The 20,205-nt window shown below is 40.5% G+C and overlaps 2 protein-coding genes across 8 annotated transcripts in view; both read right to left on the bottom strand.

The window, feature by feature from the left end:
- GSTA4 (glutathione S-transferase alpha 4) overlaps positions 1-6,337 on the bottom strand; it is a 72,021-nt gene extending 65,684 nt beyond the window's left edge. For 6 of the 7 annotated variants that reach the window (XM_008593681.1, XM_008593740.1, XM_008593854.1 and 3 more), the window contains exons 1-3: positions 6,251-6,337; positions 5,184-5,288; positions 1,521-1,572 (exon numbers count right to left, since the gene is read on the bottom strand). In XM_008593681.1, coding sequence (XP_008591903.1) covers positions 1,521-1,572; positions 5,184-5,270 — 139 coding nt within the window. In that variant the 5' untranslated portion in view covers positions 5,271-5,288; positions 6,251-6,337. Of the gene's footprint in view, positions 1-1,520; positions 1,573-5,183; positions 5,289-5,874; positions 6,006-6,250 lie in introns of those variants that run through there. The other variant, XM_008593635.1, reaches the window with a different exon arrangement.
- Positions 6,338-10,039: 3,702 nt separating this feature from the next.
- The window catches only part of ICK (intestinal cell (MAK-like) kinase), a 63,068-nt gene continuing 52,902 nt past the window's right edge, over positions 10,040-20,205 (bottom strand). The window contains exons 13-15 of the mRNA XM_008593343.1: positions 17,775-17,903; positions 14,884-15,006; positions 10,040-13,687 (exon numbers count right to left, since the gene is read on the bottom strand). Coding sequence (XP_008591565.1) covers positions 13,533-13,687; positions 14,884-15,006; positions 17,775-17,903 — 407 coding nt within the window. The 3' untranslated portion in view covers positions 10,040-13,532. The remainder of the gene's footprint in view (positions 13,688-14,883; positions 15,007-17,774; positions 17,904-20,205) is intronic.

The raw sequence follows: 20,205 nt of genomic DNA, 5'->3' as shown, positions 1-20,205 counted from the left end.
GTTCCAATATCAGCTCTCCATTTTCTAGCTGTTACCTTGGACAGGTCACTCGATCTCCCTGTGGTTCCACTTTATTACGTGTAAGAGGGGTACCAATTTTTACCTTGTAGGTACATTATGAGGGGCCTCGATATAGCCTGGGCCACTGGGACATAGGAACCAGCAGCGACCCTTCACCAAGGCCACAGTCCTCCGTGCCTTTGCCACACCACATTTCTGCCCTGATAACAGACAACCTTAATATCACTTAGGGGAGCAGATTTAGCCATAAAGGGAGCCTGGAAACTACCATACATATAAACCTCCCCTTTTCACTTTCACCCCAGGAAAAATACCTACCCACAGAGATAAGGGGTAGGGGGAAACATAGTGAAGATATTTCTTCAGAGCTATACTGGCCAATACAGCAGCTACTAGCTATATGAGGCTATTTAAACCTAAATTTAAATTAAAAAATTTTTAAATTTAAAATTCAGTTCCTCAGTTGCACTTGACACATTTTAAGCACTCGATAGTCACGTGTGGCTAGCAGCTATCGCATTGGACAGTGCAGAATAAAACATTTCCTTCACTGTAGAATGTTCTGTTGGACAGCACTGTTTTCAGAGAATCTGATAGGAAACCTAAGTCACCAGGTGATACTCACGTATACTCATCAGTTTCTCTCTATTCCACAGCCACAGACCATTCATACCAAATTTGCTGTCACTGGTTAAAAAGTAACCCATTCCTTTCTTCAACAAACCTGTATCAAACACTTGTCACATACCAAACCCTGGGGAAAGATGCCGGTATAGGACACAGCCCAGCCCTTGAGAGGCTGAGGCACTGGGGTGGGTGAGCGGGTGGGGGTAGAGGACAGATGAATACTCAGCAGGTGACTAGTGACCCCAGGCCAGTGTCACACATGAAAGGTGGCACTGCAGCCCTGGGCTGCTGGTGCCCCTCAAGGGAGCCCTGAGTTGGGTCTGGGAACCCTGCCGATGCGAGGGAGGCTGCTCACAGCGTTGCTAGGCATTCCCATCATCCTGCTGGTGCCTCTCCTACAAAGGGTGGGTGTGGAGGAAGCAGAGCGAACCAGAAATGAAGGTAGGGGTTTTTGTTGATTTTACTTCTGCTTGGTATTTACTTCAGAAACATAGCCTCGTGCAAACGGGAGCATTTATCTGCATAGTTCAAGCAGGCGATGATGCCTCAGATAGCATGAAGGAGGTGGGGAAGATGAGAAGGGGAGGAGCATGGGAGAAAGAGGGGCAGAAAGAGACTGGAGGGGGCGCAGGGGGTGAAAGGGACGGAGAAGGGCTGTTCACTGGGATGGGGAAGGACCTGTTCCCTCCCTTCTGCAAGCTTTTAAAGAACTGAATTGGAAGCAATTTCCTGGCAATTTCAGCTATTTATTCCCTCTTAATTTTCTGGTTTTAGGATACAGTTCTGAATGGTTACAGCTCTGCCCTTCCACAAAAATATCAATTCTTCAAAAAAATTAGAATTCCAAACAGTTATTTCATTTTCATACTCACCATCCTGCAACTTGTGTAGCTGTTCTTTTGTTTCCAGAAATTCTTCATCAAACTAAATTTTAAAAAAAGATTAACCCCCCCCAGAAGGTAAATGTCATTACAGATTTAGGACTAAAAATACCAAGTTACTGCCTCAAGAAGCAGAGAGAAAGAGCACACTTAACCCCCACAGATTTGTCTCTAAATAGCACTGCCCACTAAAAGGAACTAGGGCTCCTACAAGAAAAGGTTGATTTTGTTATGCCAGAGAGAAAGGAAGTGCTCGAAGACAAATGAGATATGTCAATGGCAAAGGCATGGAGGATCCTATCTGAGGGGAATTCCCTAGCCAAATCTGGGACAATTCAAGCATCAAAAAGAATGATGTCACTTATGGGTTATCACACAACAACAACAAAATTCGGATGTCCATAAATGATGATACTAAAAAAAGGAAGGGAGAAGGAAAAGCTCTTTTTTAACAACAACTAGCATTAATTAATGTAGAATTAGAAAATACTGATAGAGTTAATTTTATCTAATTAATGATAAAATTAAAAAATCACCAATGTGCAACCTCCAGTGTAATAACTAATTCCAATAAAAATCAAAATAGATGCTGAAGTCATTGGCATACAGAATATTCATACAATCTCTAAGTATCATCCCACAAGTTACTTAATTATGATAAAGAGAAAACGCATTTTTTAATGGAGAGATCTGGAGATTTTACGATCTAACTGATCTAAGTGATCATTCTTAGCTCCCCAAAGGGGAACAGTCCACATCCTGTGCTGCCTGTTTTGACTCAGTGAAAAGGACACAGAACACCCTTTTTCAAACACTGCCAAAAATATTGCCTTTCCTATAGGAAATGTATTTCAATGTAATTAAATAGTTAATGAATGAAAATTACTCTTTATAAGGGAATCACAGTTAATAAGCTCAGGTGAAATGACAGAAATAGAAAATTTTCCATTTTGTACTCTCTAACAATGATGATGACCAATAGCTGCTAAAACCATTAGCTGAAAGGGTAATAGCAGAAGCTATAATGCGTGGATAGGCTGATCTCATGAGAACACACTCGTCAAGCTTAGCATCACTGAAAATGAGACAACTAGGCATTAGACAGCCCCTGATGTGGTACAATAGATGTATGTTCATGGTATCTCCTGTGACATGTGACATAGTCTGGCAGGGGAAAAAAAGGTTCAGAAAGAAAAAAAGGAAACTGCATCTAATCAGACTTCTGGGTCTAATTAGTGGTTTATAGGAAATATAGAGAATACAAGAGCACGTTAAAATCAGGGTAGCCTCATTTTACCATGTTACCTCAAGGTAACACCTTGAGGGTAAATAAGCCAAATCCAGAATGAGGGAAATTCTACAGGGCAGTTTCTCCCAGAAATAAATGGCACTAGAAACAAATGCAGACACCTAGCAGTCAGATCTTGGCTGCTAATACCATTTTCTATTCAAAGGGACTAGGGCTCCTCGGAGAAATCCCTGGTTCTAGGGTTAGGGCAGGGAAACTACAAGATAAGCCTGGAGCATCTTGTAGTGTCAGAAACTAAGGAAGTTCTAAGAAAAAAAAAAAGAGGAGGCCTACCTGAAAGAGCCCCAGTGGTGGCAGCTGGAACAATTTGAGCAAAAAAAAATAAATAGAGTACTACTGGCTTATAACCCAAAGTATAAAATCAATATACTTAGGTCCATAGTGATATAAAGAAAGAACTGAATAAATAAATAAGTGGGGTTGGGGTGGAGTGTAAATCTTCCTTACATAAGAATTCCAAATGTAGAGACTCCCTCCTCCAAGAGGTAGAGCTTAATTCTCATTATTTTGAACATGGGATGGACTTAATGATTTGCTTCCAAAGAACAGAGGGGAAAACAGTAACTTTACAATGGAGGAACCTGGCAGACACAACCTTAACCAAGTGATCAAGGTTAACATCCCCAGTGATAATTCATGTTGATATCATATAACCTGATGGAGTTCGGATGTGTTGTCCCTTCCAAAACTCATGTGGAAATTTGATCTCCAATGTGGCAGTGTTGGAAACTGATTGAGTCATGGGGACAGATCTCTTATGAATGGATTAATGCTCTCCCTGGGGAAGGGGAGAGTAATGAGAGAGTTCTTGCTCTATTATTTCCTGCGAGAGCTTGTTGTTTATAGGACCCTGGCACCTCCTCTCTCTCTCTTGCTTCCTCTCGCCATGTGATCTGCTTGTACCCGCTGGCTGCCTGCCACTTTCCGCCATGAGTAGAAGCAGCCTGAGGCCCGTGCCAGATGCAGCTGTCCCAGAATCCTAAGCTGAATAAACCTCTGTTCTTTATAAATTACCCAGTCTCGGGTAATTCTGTTATAGCAACACAAAACGGACTAAAACATAACCCCTGAGATGTTGCAAGGAGAAGGGCACTTCACCTCTTTTGCATTCTCCCCCAAAAACCATTAACCCCAGTCTAATGAGAAAGGTATCAGACAAACCCAAATTGTGGAGGCTTCTATAAAAATACCCAGTACTTCTGAAAACTGTCAAGGTGGTGAAATAAAGGTGAAAGATTGAGAACTGTCACAGACTGAGGGGAACAAAAGAAACCTGATGACAAAATATAATGTTGGATCCTGGAATAGTAAAAGGACATTAGTGGAAAAACTGCTGAAATCTGAATAGAGTCTGCAGTTTAGTTAGTCACGAACCAATGTAAATTTCTTAAAATGACATGGTTGTGTAATTTGTTATCATTAGAGGAGACTGAGCGAGGATTATATAGAAACTTTCTGCACTATTTTATGATTTTTCTATAAGTCTAAAATTATTCCCAAATATAAAATTTATTTTTCAAAAATGCAGAAGAAACTGTTACAGATTTTTTTAAATAATGAAAGAAACATAATCAAATGCAATGTGTAAGCCTTGTTTAGATCCAGACTGTATCAAACTATAAAAAAAAAAAAACCTATTTGAGACAATCGGACTGTTAGATGATAAGAAATTATTAATTTTGTGTGTGATAATGGTATGGTATTGTTATATTTTAAAATCCTGATCTGTTAGATATAAATATTAAAGTACTATACTCACAGAAGAAACGATATGATGTTTGTGTTTTGCCTTAAAATGCTCCCACAAAATAAGCGGAGGGAAGAGATAGATGAAACAAGATTAGCATGAAGCTGAAGCAGGGTGATGGGTACATAGAACTCATGACAATGTTCTCTTTGGATTCGAAAATTTTTCTAACAAAAAGCTAAAAGAACAGAAGAAGAACAAAAACAAAAACACAGTAAGTCAAGGCTTAAACGTATGCAGGCAAGATACCAAGGCTGCCAGTTTGAAGTCATTGAAGTAAAGAGGAAATTTACCCAGGGATTATACAATCAAAAGTTCTGAGAGTTAGTAGCAAATTTCAGGTTAATTCCCTTTCTCCGAATTAATAAATCTTCATTGGTGGTAGATCAGAAGCCCATAAGTAAAAGTCAAAATAAAAATAGAATTCTACTAAGTACATTCAATTTATAAAGAAAAATCCCCTGGGAAGAAGAATCTCCTAACTCAGTGAAGTACATATGGAAGAGGACTAGGACTGAACGGTGCTCTGAAACTTATTTTTCCCTCAAAGGTCTCAAAGTTGTATGTCAAATCTATGAAGAAACAGTGTCTAGTGTACCTCGACTCCAGCAGCAGCTAAAAGCCATCTGACGGATTCCATCCGACCTCGTCCGTTCGGATAGTGGAGCTTGGGCCTCGCTGCCATGACGGCTTTTCACGCTTTCTGAAAAACAAAGGCAGCGGCTCCTCGCACACGAAGAGTCTTAATTTCGTGTCCTCAACACAGTGCTACGGGCTTAATGAATATTCAGGATTTTTGTACAGGAAGTTTTTAAAAAAATTGCTGCGTTTTCCCTTATTCAATAAAAACATACCACCGTTTTAAAACACGGGAAAAATCCAGCGACTTGGGCTTTCATATCGTTTCTATATGATTTCTTATTCTGGATCTTGAGAAGCTGGGCCACTTGTTGTAAAGACATCTGTGCTAGCAGTAAGGTATTTCAAGGATTCAGAACATCACATACTTTGACCCCGAGAATCGTAGATTTTCCAAAGTCAGCTTGGTGATGCAAGACACAGAGGGTCGCGCTGGAAAACTGCACACCCACTGGAACCTCCCCAAACATTCATGCTTTCACAATCATCGTCCTGTTTGTTTTATTACCACAGCAACTGGGAGGTGGGCCGACCGAGATTACTAGCTCCTGCAAAATGTGCGTCCATCGTCACGCCTGCAGGGGCTGTCCCCGGGTACCGCACCCCCCGCCACACACACACCGCCGTGGGAGATGAGCCCCCGGCCTTACCAAATGCTCCCAGGCCAAGCGAGGCTCGGCCATCTGAGCCCAGACTCCCGGGGACTCCGCGTCTCCGCTCAGCCCACGCAGGGCCCGAGCGACCGCCCGGCCAGGACCCGGGACCATCTGAGCCTACCTTCCACCAATGGATTCAGACTCCGCAGAGGGGGTTAACTAAATATCGGCATAGCCAGCCGAGAACCGCCTCACCCCCCGCCAAGGGTACCACGTCCGCTCAGATGCGGGCGGGGGCGAAATACAAGAGGGGGGGACACAGAGGATTGAAAGGAGCGGGGTGAGGGATGGATGGCAGAGTTAGAAACTGGGAGGAGGAGAAAGCAGACGAGGGAAAAGGGCGGGTGGGGACGGCAGGGGACAGACAGACCTGGAGCGCGCTCGGAGCGCTGTGACGGAGCCTCACAGCGCGCGCAGCCGGGGGTCTGCAGCTGGCCGAGCCGCTAGGGTGGAGAAAAGACGCTCGAGATGGGCGAGGCTCCGGGAAGAGCTCACCAATAGAGACGGCAGTATTTAGCATGCCCCACCCATCTGCAAGGCATTATGGATAATGTGGAAATAGCCCAAATTCAAGTCAGTTTCACTTAAAGTTTAGCATTTTGAGGATGAAATGACCTTCGTCTTGCTGGTTAGCTTTGGTCTTAATTAACATCTCCTGTTAGAAATACGGCACCATACGGAATTCAACCTACGTGAAAAGTTGCAAATCTCTTTAGGTTTATATAGCTTGCATCTAGCAGTTTGCTTTCGGATGTGAGGGCGATCTGGCTGCGACATCTGTCACCCCATTGATCGCCAGGGTTGATTCGGCTGATCTGGCTGGCTAGGCGGGTGTCCCCTTCCTCCCTCACCGCTCCATGTGCGTCCCTCCCGAAGCTGCGCGCTCGGTCGAAGAGGACGACCTTCCCCGCTAGAGGAGAGGACCGTTCTTCGGTCAAGGGTATACGAGTAGCTGCGCTCCCCTGCTAGAACCTCCAAACAAGCTCTCAAGGTCCATTTGTAGGAGAACGTAGGGTAGTCAAGCTTCCAAGACTCCAGACACATCCAAATGAGGCGCTGCACGTGGCAGTCTGCCTTTCTTTTAACTCCCCCAAACTTACTAGATGAATTTTTTTTAACACAAAAATACAGACACAAATACATATAGATTTTTCTCTTCTTTCTTCCTTGATCCCAGTGGATCTTCTTAAGCTTTCTCTTCATTTTGTACATTTTACAGACAAGTGCTCTAAGCCACAAGCTAAACACAGTACCTGAATGGAAGGGGGAAGTTGGAGGGTGAAGTTGGGGACGTGAGGGTGGTGCTAAAAAAGTAATTTGGTTGGTAAACAAGTTAAAACTAAAAAATATATTAAAATAATCAAGGTCATATTATGGAACAAAATGCAAAATTCACATATTTTAAAGTTAAAAATATATGTCTTCGAAATTATTTTTTGTTTTTAGAGGGAGCTTCTGCTATTTCTCAGATAATAGATGTTGTTGATTATTGTCTTCACCCATGAAGGGCTCTTGAGAGTACCTTGCTTGAGAAGCCTCCAGTGCTGAACAATTGCAGCAATTTTACATGATAGATTTTATTTTCAGTAGATTTCTCTGGCGGAAGTGTAAAGAATGAATTGGGACAGTGGGGGTAGATCTTTCTGCGAAATCTAAGTGTCCCTGGGAATTAAAGTAGCATCATGAGTTTGAAGAAAATGGGTAAGAAAAGGTGAGATATTAAGTGGGTAGAAGGCAAAGGATTTACTGATCCAGTGGAAGGGAGGGGAGGAAAAGGAAAAGTACGAAATGATGCCCTCCACCATACACACACACACACACACACACACACTTCCTTACCCACTCTATTTGTCTGTTTTTCATAACATTATTGTCATCTAACATACATTTTAAAAATGTTATTTGATTGTCTGTAGATGAACTAGCATGTAAATTTCATGAGCTTTAGAAACATTTGGTTTTTGTATGTCCTGATTAGTGTAGAGTAGGCATTCAGAGAATACTCCTTGAATGAATGAATGAACATGCTTTTAAAGGGTTTCCAGCTCCATAAAGAATAGAGGAGGAAGACAAAGTTTGAGAGAGATTAGTTGATTTGTCTTTCATTCCTATGAGCCATCCAACTGGAAATGTCCACTCGACCGTTGAATAAGCCAGTGATGACGCAGCCAGAAGAGAGGACTGAGAAGGATCAAATTGGCTGCAAAAGGATGAGCTTACCCAGACAAAGTATGTAGAGAAATAAAAGAGGTAAGTCAAAGACAGCTGGGGCATCCCAAGAGTCAGAAAAGTCACTTTTAAACAATACTAACAGTATATATCCAGTTTCATCTTTCTAATTCTGACCTAACACAGAGATCACTCAGTTTATCACGGATAGGAAGCCATATTTCCCAATCCTGATGAAAGCGATCATTATTTATTCATTTTTTCCTATGCATCTTTGGGGATTTACTTTAATTGAACTAGATAGGAAAAGTATTATTATTATTCAGCTTTGCTGATAAGCCAAGCACTTATCTTCATTTCCCTAGTCCTAATTGGTTGAATCATTTCAAATTGATCTCATTTTACATTTTTTTAACCTTCCAAAACAGCAATTTCATATGTCTGACCTTATAAAATAGGGGTAACCTCATTCTAGCAGCCCTGTTCTCCTGGAAGAGTAACTAACGTAGTACCATAAGACTTTTATTATTATATAGGCTTATGGAGAAATGAAAAATCCTGTTGTAATAATTCTATCATTCTATGATGGGTACCCTAAGGACATTTTATTCCTTGAAAGCTGCTGAAATCATTCTATTCTTGGAAACCGTTGGAGTTGCCCTCAGTCTGGGACAATCTCACTCAGTGCATATCTACCTACCTGATACACTTTCAGAGGCCTGGGAAGTCCTCTCGGCCTTAACCCTTAATCTGCCCACTCGGTAGCAGGTAAAATTGCTTTAACAAAAATCAAGAGCTTTCAATCTCACTTTGAGAAAATGTTTATATGTAAATACTCCAGGAAGAGGAAAACAATTGGCTTAAATTAAATTTGGTTTTAGTTATAAATGGCCAGTAGTTATTAGACCCCGTCCTAATAGCAGGTTTTCATATCAGAGAAAATTGCTCAGATCTTGAAACTGTGGGAAGGGGCAGGGTGGGCCCAATGTGAAGCCAAAAGATTAGAAAAAAGCCAACAATTACACAGTAAGAATAGCTGTGTTCCGATGCTAAGGGGCACATTTAGGGATTCACCAAGACCAGTTTGATTGGTAGATCATGATCCTACAAAGTTCTTTCAAGGAGTCAAAGAATGTTTAGAAAATGTATTTCATGTGGCATCTGTATGTAGTTCATCAAGTTATCAGCTTCTTTTGAAGGTTTAAATTGTATATGTAAAAGTGCCGTGAAACACTAAAAACCATACAAGGTAGGTATTGTGAAAGTTTGCTGGTACCAAAATGGAGTCACTTATGTCAAACTCTAGCAAACTGGAGTCACAGAGGCCATAAAAAAGAAGCCCTCATGCACACAGGACTTACCACAAGAACTCCCTCAGGATGCAATATTTCAGATAAGCTTCTTGCAGAACATTTGCCTATCAACAGCTGTATCAGCCAATAAGCTAACACCAAGGCCTGTAACAAACCCCCAGCCTTTGATCGTGTAACCTTTAGTTTCAAAACAGTCTATGTGGACTCTCTTTGTCTTTAAGAAATTTCCCCTTTTCCTGACCCCTCTGGGTATGCTATAGCCAGCCATAGCTTGTGTGCCCTGAATAGCAATTCTCTGCTATTCACAAATAAATTTATTTATTCTGGAGAGCCTGTCTCTCTGAGTTTCTTTTTAGGTTGACAAAAGTGTGATTAAATCAGCAATAAGAAATTATTTCCACCTGCTTTAAAAAAAAAAGGAAAATACTCACCTAACTTACTAAAAGCTGAGTTAAAAACAAACAAACAAACAAAAACAAAATAAAAACACCTCTACACTATGGGATAAATATTCCTGCTGCTGGTAATTGTATGCTTCCAATTTCACAGCAATAACACTATACTAAGCATTAAGAAGTTATAAAATATCAAACTTCCAAATGAACTAACATATGAAAATAGAAAATACTAACATTATCTTTTGATGGAAGAGCATAAAAACAAGAACAGAACTCAAATTAATTTTTCTTAAACTGTGACTTTATTTGGAGAATTTTCCTTATATAGAGTTAACATTTTTGAACACCTTAGGACAAACTACTCAAAAGCAACATTTTATTTCAGAAGTGTCTTGCTTAAGTGGTTTTCTGTTCTCCTATCTTATTATTATGAATATTTGCTTTATAAATAAATATAATCTCAGGTACTCCTTATAATCAAATAAGGTGCCTAAACTGCTCTCCGTACTGAGATATATGTGATCAGAAGACTTTGTTCAGGTCACTTTAAATTCACATTAGCACAATGTCTGTAGGAAACTGATAATACAGATTAATGTGATATTTGTCTCCAGTTATCCTCTTAATAGTTTCCATGAGAAGGTCCTCATAATAAATTATATAAAAGTACAGTACATTTGGTTGGAAACTGTAAAAATAATTCTAAAAATTAACTACATATATTAAACAAACAAGTTACTACAGTACACTTAAAATGATATAAAATAATTAGAATATCAAACATTCTCCTATAAACATATTGCTTTTGGACATACATTGGGCTGAAACATACAGCCTGCATTCCTTTTTTTCTCTCCTAAATGGCACAAAACAATGGCCAGATGCTAGGGAGATGCTACTTCATGAGAAAACATGGTGCCCATTAACTCCAACGATACCTGTATTTATACTTAAAACAATCTTTGTTTCGTGTTGCCTTGTGTTTAATTTTTGATAACTCCAGAAGATGACATAATGTCACTTCATTAGATGTATATAGTCCTTTAGGCAAGAAATGTGTCTAAAAAATTGTTTGAAAATCAATTTTCTTCCTACTTGAGCTACCTTCCTATCTTTCATACGTGAACTGGGTGAGGGCTTAGGAATTATTGTAATTTTATTGTAAAATGAACACTCATGTCAAGAGTAGCATACATGCAAGTGCAACTTTCCCTGCTGTGCTTGCTCTACCTGGGGCACACCTGTACCCCAAGGCACACCACTGTCACTGAACTTTTGGGTACAGAATGGGAGCCAACCTTGTACCATTTCCTGATATCCCAGAAAGCTTTCTGACTGTAAATGAGGTATAGTCATAGACAGATACAGTTAAACTCATCATTGCTGTTGGTGTCTTGCATGACATTTTATAATTGTGTAATAACTAAAATTATACACAAGTAGCACTTTATTTTCACTTAACAAAAAAAGGTCATTATTCCCTTCTATAGTACATAGCATGTACACACAATTTGTCCTTTACCCATTTAGGGGGAGAAAGTGTACATTATAGGATCTTGCTAGTTCTTTAGAATTTTGATTGTTTTTCCAGTCTTCTGCTTTTCTCAAACTGTGCATCAGCTTCTTGACTTTCATATGAATAAAACATGTTTGGCTCCCCAAGGGAAGGTGTCTGCTGGTAAACAAAGGAAAGTATAAAAGGAAGAAAGTGAAGTATTTTCTGAAGTTGGACTCTACAAAAGTAGTAGAAAAACAATTTTATAATGTGTGATAGCTAGGTAACTAGGTTTTAATGACCTTAACATAAGCCAGAGTACCAAGCATATGCTATTCAACAATCCATTTTCTTCTCTAAGGGGTATTTACAATTCAAAACCCGCTTTCCAGCAAGCTCGGGAAGGTTTCAGATTAATTTACGTATATACAATGCAGAAAGGGAAAATAAATATTAACTTTATAGTAAAGGACTCATCTCTGAAAACACATTTTCTGTTGCTTTAGATAATGAGTTGAGAATATAATACAGAAATGAATTCAGCTTCAACTTGTGCTTGCATATACATTTTACAAAGCTTTGCCGCCAGCTTGTTAACAAGAAAATATCACCTATTTAATCCACATCTGTTATGTGCTTTTCTCATGCCCCTAAGGATCATAGTGCTTGGTCAAGTATATTTTTTGAGCCAGATTCTCTCTGAAACATAAATTACTCCCTGATTTTAAGTTAGGGCTCTTTGGAAGCCACACTAATTTGCTCAGGCTGCAATGTATTATTAATACACCAAAGCAATCATTTACCAACTTATTAGGTTGAACCATATGAAAGTGCCTATACTCATTTTAACCTACCATTTTAACCTACAAAAATGATTATTTTTTGGGTTCAACTTGCTGTATACTGGAACCTGGAACCAAAAGAGCCCTGAGAAAATGTCAGTCAACACACTGTTGAGATTACATCGCATTCACTGGTGGTGACCTTCCCTCTTGCCCTTAAAGTAACCATAAGCGGAGGCAAATGTGACATAGAGATGGACAAGAGTGGACCTTTTGTCTTTTTCTGTCTCCAAACTAGCTTTGTCATTTTCAAAATTGCTGTAAACATTCCTCTCAATGGAACAGCTTCTGCCCAGCAAATAAGATTTCTCACTCTTGAAAGAAACTACACAAGGGTTAAGAGTTCAAATGTGGCATGCTGTGGACACTAACATTGTGGCAACCATGACTTCCTAGAGAAGTGGAACCTCTGCTGTAAATCTTTTCTGCTCCCAAATGTCCTGAGAATTTGGCTAGGACATAAGATTGATTATTCTTTGGCTGCTCCTAGCCAGACCCAGAGAACTGAGCTGAGTGCAAAACTCCTTCTCAGTTATTATAATTAAAAATCTTCCGCTGCTTTGAAACTTAGTTTTTTTGGTCATATGTCTTGGCCGGGATATAAGTTTAATTGACTATGTTAACCTTTATGCTGAGAACATTTTGAGGTGAAAAGCTTATTTTTTATGGGTGCTTATAAAATTTCCTTCAAAAAGGGAAGAAAATGGAATGTGATGGCATAGCATGATTAAATTTGGTTTCACTTGGATATCTGCAGCCACATTAGAGGGTGCTGTGCACATTTCGAAAAAAAATTTACTTAGAGTTCTTTCACCTGGGGAACAAAAACAAAACAAAGCAAATTACATAATAGTACTTTTAGAACAACATAGTGGTATCAAAAAAATCAAACCAATGACAAGATATTAAGAAAAGCAGAGGATCACTTTTCTAAGAAAGTCTGAAGTACCTAATGTGCCACATTTAAAATTTAACCCTTTCACAAATATCCATACACATTGAGTAAATAACTCTCTATCGCATAGCCTTAAATTGCCCCCCTGTTGCAATACTGTATTATTATTATTACATTTTTCAAAATCTGTATAAAATATTATCTGGAACCCCAAAGGAAAATCAATTAACCTTTAAAAAGTTCATTACAAAGTTGACTGTATAAAATGCTAAAACATAATCCGTATATACAAAATGCTGTTGTTTACGAAAATAATGGGACCCAGTTTTAGAATAAAATAATTTTATACAAAAAAAGGGTACTGCATTCAAATCAATATTTTAAAAAAACTTTAAAGAATATTGAAATGTTTTAGTTTCAGAAGAATAACTATAAAGTGTTTGCTTTCACACCATCTGCACATTTCTTGCAGACAGAACGTGAGTTGGCCAAGGGAAAGTGTCCTGCTTTCCCCCGCAAAAGGCTTCATCACTGAGACAGTCATCGCCGAGATGCGTATTTGGAAGCCCAGTCTGTCCGGCCGTGTACTGGCTGGGCGGCTGGGGGCCGTGGTATCAACCCAGGAGTGCTTCTAGGCTGGGTGTGGAAGAAAGGTCGCCCAGGATGAGGTCTCACAGCCTTCAGAGAAGAATAACCTGCAATGAAAAAGAAAGGCTGGCTTGACTGATAGGGAACCGATGCAAGCAAAGTGCAGATATGTGTATCTTGGTGACAAAAATGCCAGAAAATGAGTTCAAGAGGAGCATTTTGTCTCCTGCTCACAGTCTTCCTTATCTCAGTAAAGGACAACCCCATGATTATAGCTGTCAAGACGAAAATATTGGTGTTATTCCTGACCCCTCTCTTTTCCTCATATCCCACGTGTAATTTCTCAGTAAGTCTTATTGGCTTTACCTTGAAAATATACTCAGAATCTGGCAACTTTTTACCAACTCAACTATTAGCACCCTGGCTCAAGCTAGCATCATTTCTTGCCCAGATAATTGCAACAGCCCCCTAGTTGGTTTCCTGCTTCCGACCTTCCTCTGGCATCAGTCTGTTGACAACCAGCAGCTTGAGTGACGCTGTGAAGATAGATGTCAGATCACCTCACTCCTCCACTCAAAACCCTCCAATGGCTCCCACGTTGCTCAGAGTCCATGACAACATGTTTACAGTGGCCTGCTGCAGTGCTGTCACCCCTCTGACCTCCTCTTGCTACTCCCCCTCTCACTCAACGCCACTCTTGCACTCTGGCCTCCTTGCTACTCCTTGAATTTGCCAGGCCTGTCCTGCCTCAAAGCCTGTGCACCTAAGAATCACTCACCTCCTTCAAATCTTTACTCAATGACTTCTTGGCAGTGAGCTCTTCTTGGTTACCCTATCTAAAATTGCAATCTGTACCCCACACTCCAACCCCACCATCCCTACTTCCTGCCTCCTTTGTTTTTCTCCTTAGTGCTTATGAGCATCTGACTTACTATTTTATACTCATTCAGCTTACTTATTATCTGTAGAGTGCAAGTTCACAAGGACAGGGAGTTCTGTCTGTCTCATTCATTGGTGGATCCCAGGCCTATGACAGGCCTGGCACAAAGCAGTTGTTCAATAACTATTTGTTGATTCAATTCATAAATAATCTGAAATAGAACTTACCAGGGGAGGGCCGGCCTGTGGCTCACTCGGGAGAGTGCGGTGCTGATAACACCAAGGCCCCGGGTTCGGATCCCACATGGGGATGGCCGGTTCGCTCACTGGCTGAGCGTGGTGCTGACAACACCAAGTCAAGGGTTAAGATCCCCTTACCGGTCATCTTTAAAAAAAAAAAAAAAAAAAAAAAAAAAAAACTTACCAGGGGAAGGGTCTGGAATAGGTGCCAGGTGTACCCTCTGTATAGCAGAACCAATTTCTTTTTTCAGAAAGGAAGGAATATAGTTTCCAGTCAATCCACTAGAACTCGTAGAGCTGGAACCAACTGATGTGCAAAAGCAAGAGCTCATTACTACAAAGACACATACCCACAACACCAACAGGGTTAAAAAACAGCAGTGCAGAACAATAAAATAATTAAGTTTTTACTTTTAGAGGAAAAAAAAAGAATTAAGATGAAAACAGTGAGTTTTGAGCAGAGCATTCCATCACGCCACACTGTCAGAATGACTAGGAGGGACAAAGACAGCTGTTCTAGTTGACAGCAACCAAATAGAGGATTGGTTGTTGAATTTAAAAAGGAGAAATTTGACATTTTTTTTTAAATAAAAATAGATTCAGTTTGTTCTGAAATTTGCTTTTTCACTCCATAATAATAGAATAGTTACCCTGCTGTGTCAGTAAATACGAATTCTAGAATATGGATAAGCCATAATTTATTTAATCATTCTCTTATTGATCAACACACAGGTTATCTTAATTATTTAGCTATTACAAATAAGTATATACATTAAATATTCTTGTCCATAATCAGAAAAATTAACCACTATTTAAAAATATTAATTACATTCACTTTTTAAGTGATTTCTACCTGAGAGTGCTTTAAGGGCAGGGACTGTATATTACTCACCTTTGCATTCCAGGAGGTTAATGAAATGCCTTGCATATAATAGGTAATCAACTAATATTGGATGGATGAATGCATATCTATAATTATTATTATCTAGGCTTAAAAGTGCACATGGAATAATGAAGAATGTTGTTATTGGTCGTTATACAAACAGAAATTCTATCCATTAGGAAAATAGTTAATAAGTGGTAGAGCTGCTCTGTCTTCACAACACAGAGTGTTCTTGGCAATTGCTTAAGGCAGAGTGGGAATGCATGCACGAGTAGTTATGTTGGTCAGCTGGAGTGCATTTTGCACTTTGGTGAGTAAAGAAATATGAATAAAAGGGCCAGCCCATGGGTCACTTGGAAGAGTGTGGTGCTGATAACACCAAGGCCACGGGTTCAGATCCCTACATAGGGATGGCCAGTTAGCTCACTTGGGAGAGCGTGGTGCTGACAACACCAAGCCAAGGGTTAAGATCCCCTTACCAGTCATCTTTCAAAAAAAAAAAAAAAAAAGATCCCCTTACCAGTCATCTTTTTTAAAAAAGGAATATGAATAAAAATGGGAAGAGACTTTGAATGGGTAAGACACAAAAAGGAAAAAACTTATAGTCAATAAACACAAGAAAACATGATGAACCTCATTAGTAAACAGAACATGCAATTTTGAACCACAATAAGATATCACTTCACACCCATCAGATTAGCACAAATTTCAGTCTTGACAGTACCAAGCAGCAACAAGGATGTAGAGTAACTCTCATACCCTACTGGAGAGCAATTTGGCAATGCAGGTATCTGTAAAGTCGAAGATGAGTACATCCTTTAACCTGAAATATTTACTCCTAGATATTACACCCAGAGAAACCCTAACTCATGTGCACAGCACTAGGCGTATAATAATGTCCATTTCAGCAGTCTTTCTTTCTTTCTTTTAAATTTATTTTTTAATTGACATGTGTTGATTGTACATATTTATGGGGTACAGAGTTATATTTCAATACATGTGTACAACATGTGATGATCAAATCAGGGTAATTAGCATATTTCTCACCACAAAAAGTTATCATTTCTTTGTGATTTCTGAGCTCGTCTCTGTACAATAAATTATTGTTAATTATAGGTGTCTAGCACTACTGTATACCACTAGAACTTATTTTTCCTATCTAGCTGTCAGCACTCTAACAGCGAACTTTAAACAACTTACGTGTTCATAGAGAAGAGAGGGAATAAATAAATTATGGTCTACTATAAATAATAACTTTGGTATTGCATAGACATATAATTGCTACACACATTTATTAAAATGAGTGAAGCGGCAATCCGGGATTATGTTCATACAAATTTTAAACATGACAAGCCACACTATGAATTTCATAAAAATTTTTTTAAATGCACAGGAATAATAAACACCCAAATGTGGCCAGTGCAGGGGCGGGGAGAAAGGGAACTGGGAGGGAAAGGCCTAAGACACTGGGCTTCATGTGTATTTGCAAAGTTTGACTTCTTAAGCTGGGTGGTGGGTACATGGGTGTTCTATTATCATGAGAGAGATATTATTTCTTTCTTTTCTTTGTTTCTTAGAACAAATGAACACCTAATGGAAGAAGGCAGGAAGAAGTGAAGCCCAGATGTTTACATGGCAATGTAGAAGGGGAAGCAACAAACAGCAGGGGCTGCCTGGGAGGGAAAATGACATGGGTAATGGGTCTGTGAGCCTGGCGGACTTAATGAAATTCATTCAGCCACTTAACAGAAAAAGTGGGGAGGGGCTTCCCAACTGCCCACCTTCGAACCAGAAGGGATTCTGAAGCCTTGGGCGTGAGGCTGGATCATCAGATAGGGGGGAAAGCTGGATGGAACCAAGCCACTTCCACCCAAGAGGAAGGTTGCTCACACAAGCCAGGGCCTCAGAGGTCAGACTTGGTAAGAGTACATGAAGATACATTTGCTTTTCCCTTGAGCCAGTGAAGACTAGGCTGTACTTCCCAGCTACTCTTGAAGGAAAGCCCCTGTGGGAGCCAGCTGAGCCCCAAGGACTGCTCCCAAGAAAGAGAGACAAGGGCAGGGCTAGAAGAAGCCTAGATTTTCATACCAGGAAGGCCTCGTGGTCCCACAGCACGTCCCACATCTCTCTGTACCCACCTTGCCAAATCCAGAGAATTTACTTTTTGTTAGGAGCTAATAATTGTTACTCACCTGAATTTATTTTGCTGATTACTGATACTGTTCCTGAAGATTTTCCAGACAAACTGGAACTAGACCATGGATTAGATGGAATAAAGTCCTTGCCTGGATTCGGGAGTATGCCATTCCTTATATTTATTCCTAATAGAGAAGAAATTATTTTAAAATGCAAAATACAATGGACGAATGGATAAAGAAACTGTGGTGAGTGTGTGTGTGTGTGTGTGTGTATTGTGTGTGTTTACAAACACAACATTATTATTCAGCCCTAAAAAGAATGAGACCTTGCTGTTGGCCACAACATGGATGAGCCTAGAGGACATTATGCTAAGTGAAATAAGAAAAAAGAAAAATATTACATGATTTCACTTATATGTGGAATCTAAGAAAAGAAAAATTCAAATATACAGAGACAGAACAAAATGGTGGTCACCAGGGCAGGGTAGAGGGGAGGAAATGAGGAGCTACAGGTCAGAGGATACAAGGAGCAGACATGTAGGATGAACAAGTCTGGAGGTCTAATGTACAGCATGAGGGCGATAGATAATAAAATTGTACTGTATATGAGATTCATGCTAATGAGTAGATTTAGCTGCACTTGACACCACAACAAAAAAACGGGTAACTTTGTGAGATGATAGATATGCTAATTTCATTCACTCTAGAGACCTTTTTATGATCTATATGTACCGCATAACATCATGTTGTAGACCTTAATTACATACAATAAAATGTATTTAAAATGCAAAATACACATTTAATCTTACACCACACTTCAGAGATGAAATTAACACAGAACAATTTGTCAAAAACTTTCTGTGATGCAATCATCCAAGCAAAAAGTGTGGTGATGCCATCTGACAGATGGCATAGGAAAGATGCCGTCTTTGGGTTTAGCGTGTTGTCTCCCTTGGGGGTGGCCTGAGAGAGGTCTCTTATGCATCTACCAGCAGATCTGTCCATGTCTTGACCCTCTGGTCTGTCCTGGGCTTCAGTGCTCCTGGACATTCCAATCTTCCTCCTTCACAGATCACTTCCTTCCTATCCTGATAGAGTTTGGATGTGTTGTCCCCCCAAAACTCATGTGGAAATCTGATCTCCAGTGGGACAGTGCTGGAAGCAGTTTGAGTCATGGGGGCGGATCCCTCGTGAATAGATTAATGCTCTTCCTGGGGGAGGGGGGCCTGAGTGAGATCTTGCTCTATTAGTTCTTGTGAGAGCTGGTTGTTTAAAAGACCCTGGCACCTCCTCTCTTTCTCTTGATTCCTCTTGTCGTGTGATCTGCCTGTACCTGTTGGCTATCTGCCACTTTCCACCAGGAGTAGAAGCAGCCTGAGGCCTGCACCAGATGCAGCTGCCCCAGAATCATAAGCCAAGTAAAACTGTGTTCTTTATAAATTACACAGTCTCAGGTATTCTGTTACAGCAACACAAAATGGACTAATACATGTCCCTTTCCAGGTTCTTCTCCATTCCCCACCTCTACCCTCCCATTCTGCAGCCCTCTGCTCTCTTCTTTTTGCATTTTCTCCTGCAAGGTTCCCCTTCTTACCTGATCTGGACCATCATCACCATCATGTGCTGAGGACTCTCACCTGTCCCAGAAACCCTCACTGACTCTGGTCCCTCACACTCCAGGCCTCGCAGAATGTGGCTGCCTTGACCTTGATCTCCCTCACTTTGCCTCAAGCCAAAGCACTTTCTCTGTAGAACGCTCATGTTTCCACTCATGTGGAGCACTGCAGCTATTTTCCAAAACTGAAAATTTGAATTTCTTTTTTATCCTTCTCCTTCTTCTCCTAGGAGCCTCTGATTTGCTCCCTGCTCCTTTTTGCCTGTGATCACTGTAGTTCGAGTCTTTGTCCCCCTCACACCTGGATCACTCTATACCTGCCATCTAATCTCTTCTTTCAGGACCTCCTGGGAACTGTCAGACCTATATTCTAAGACCACCATGTCAATCCTGATGAAGTCTGGCAGTATTAAGAAGCCCTCTTCCCAACCAGATGGCGAGGCATTTAATGCATCAGGAGAGCCTGCCATTCCCCTATCCCTTCCCCTCTGACTGCACCCCAGCCTGTAACTGCACTCTCCTCCCCTGGATGCAGCTACAACTTGCTGGCCCCTTACTCACTGGGTGCACAAATGTAGATAATACCATGTCACTCCTCCAGTGAAAACTCTTCCTGAGCTTCCCACTGCTCATGAAATCAAATCCAGTTTCTTACAACATCCCCATGATGTCTCTTACTACACACTACATCACCTCCTCTCTTCCTGGCCACATTGGCCTTTCTGCCCTTCCTCTCACAGGCCCAGCCCTTTCTGACCTCCAGAACTTTGCATCTGTCATTTCCTCTGCCTGGTGTGCCCTTCCCCCAGCTCTCTGCACATTTGGTTCCTTCTCCTTCTTTGGGGCCTGACTGAGAGTCGCTTGCTCAGA

Source organism: Galeopterus variegatus, unplaced genomic scaffold, assembly GCF_000696425.1.
Source record: "Galeopterus variegatus unplaced genomic scaffold, G_variegatus-3.0.2 Scaffold13, whole genome shotgun sequence".
Classification (NCBI taxonomy): Eukaryota; Metazoa; Chordata; class Mammalia; order Dermoptera; family Cynocephalidae; genus Galeopterus; species Galeopterus variegatus.
This window is presented reverse-complemented; position numbering and strand designations above follow the sequence as displayed.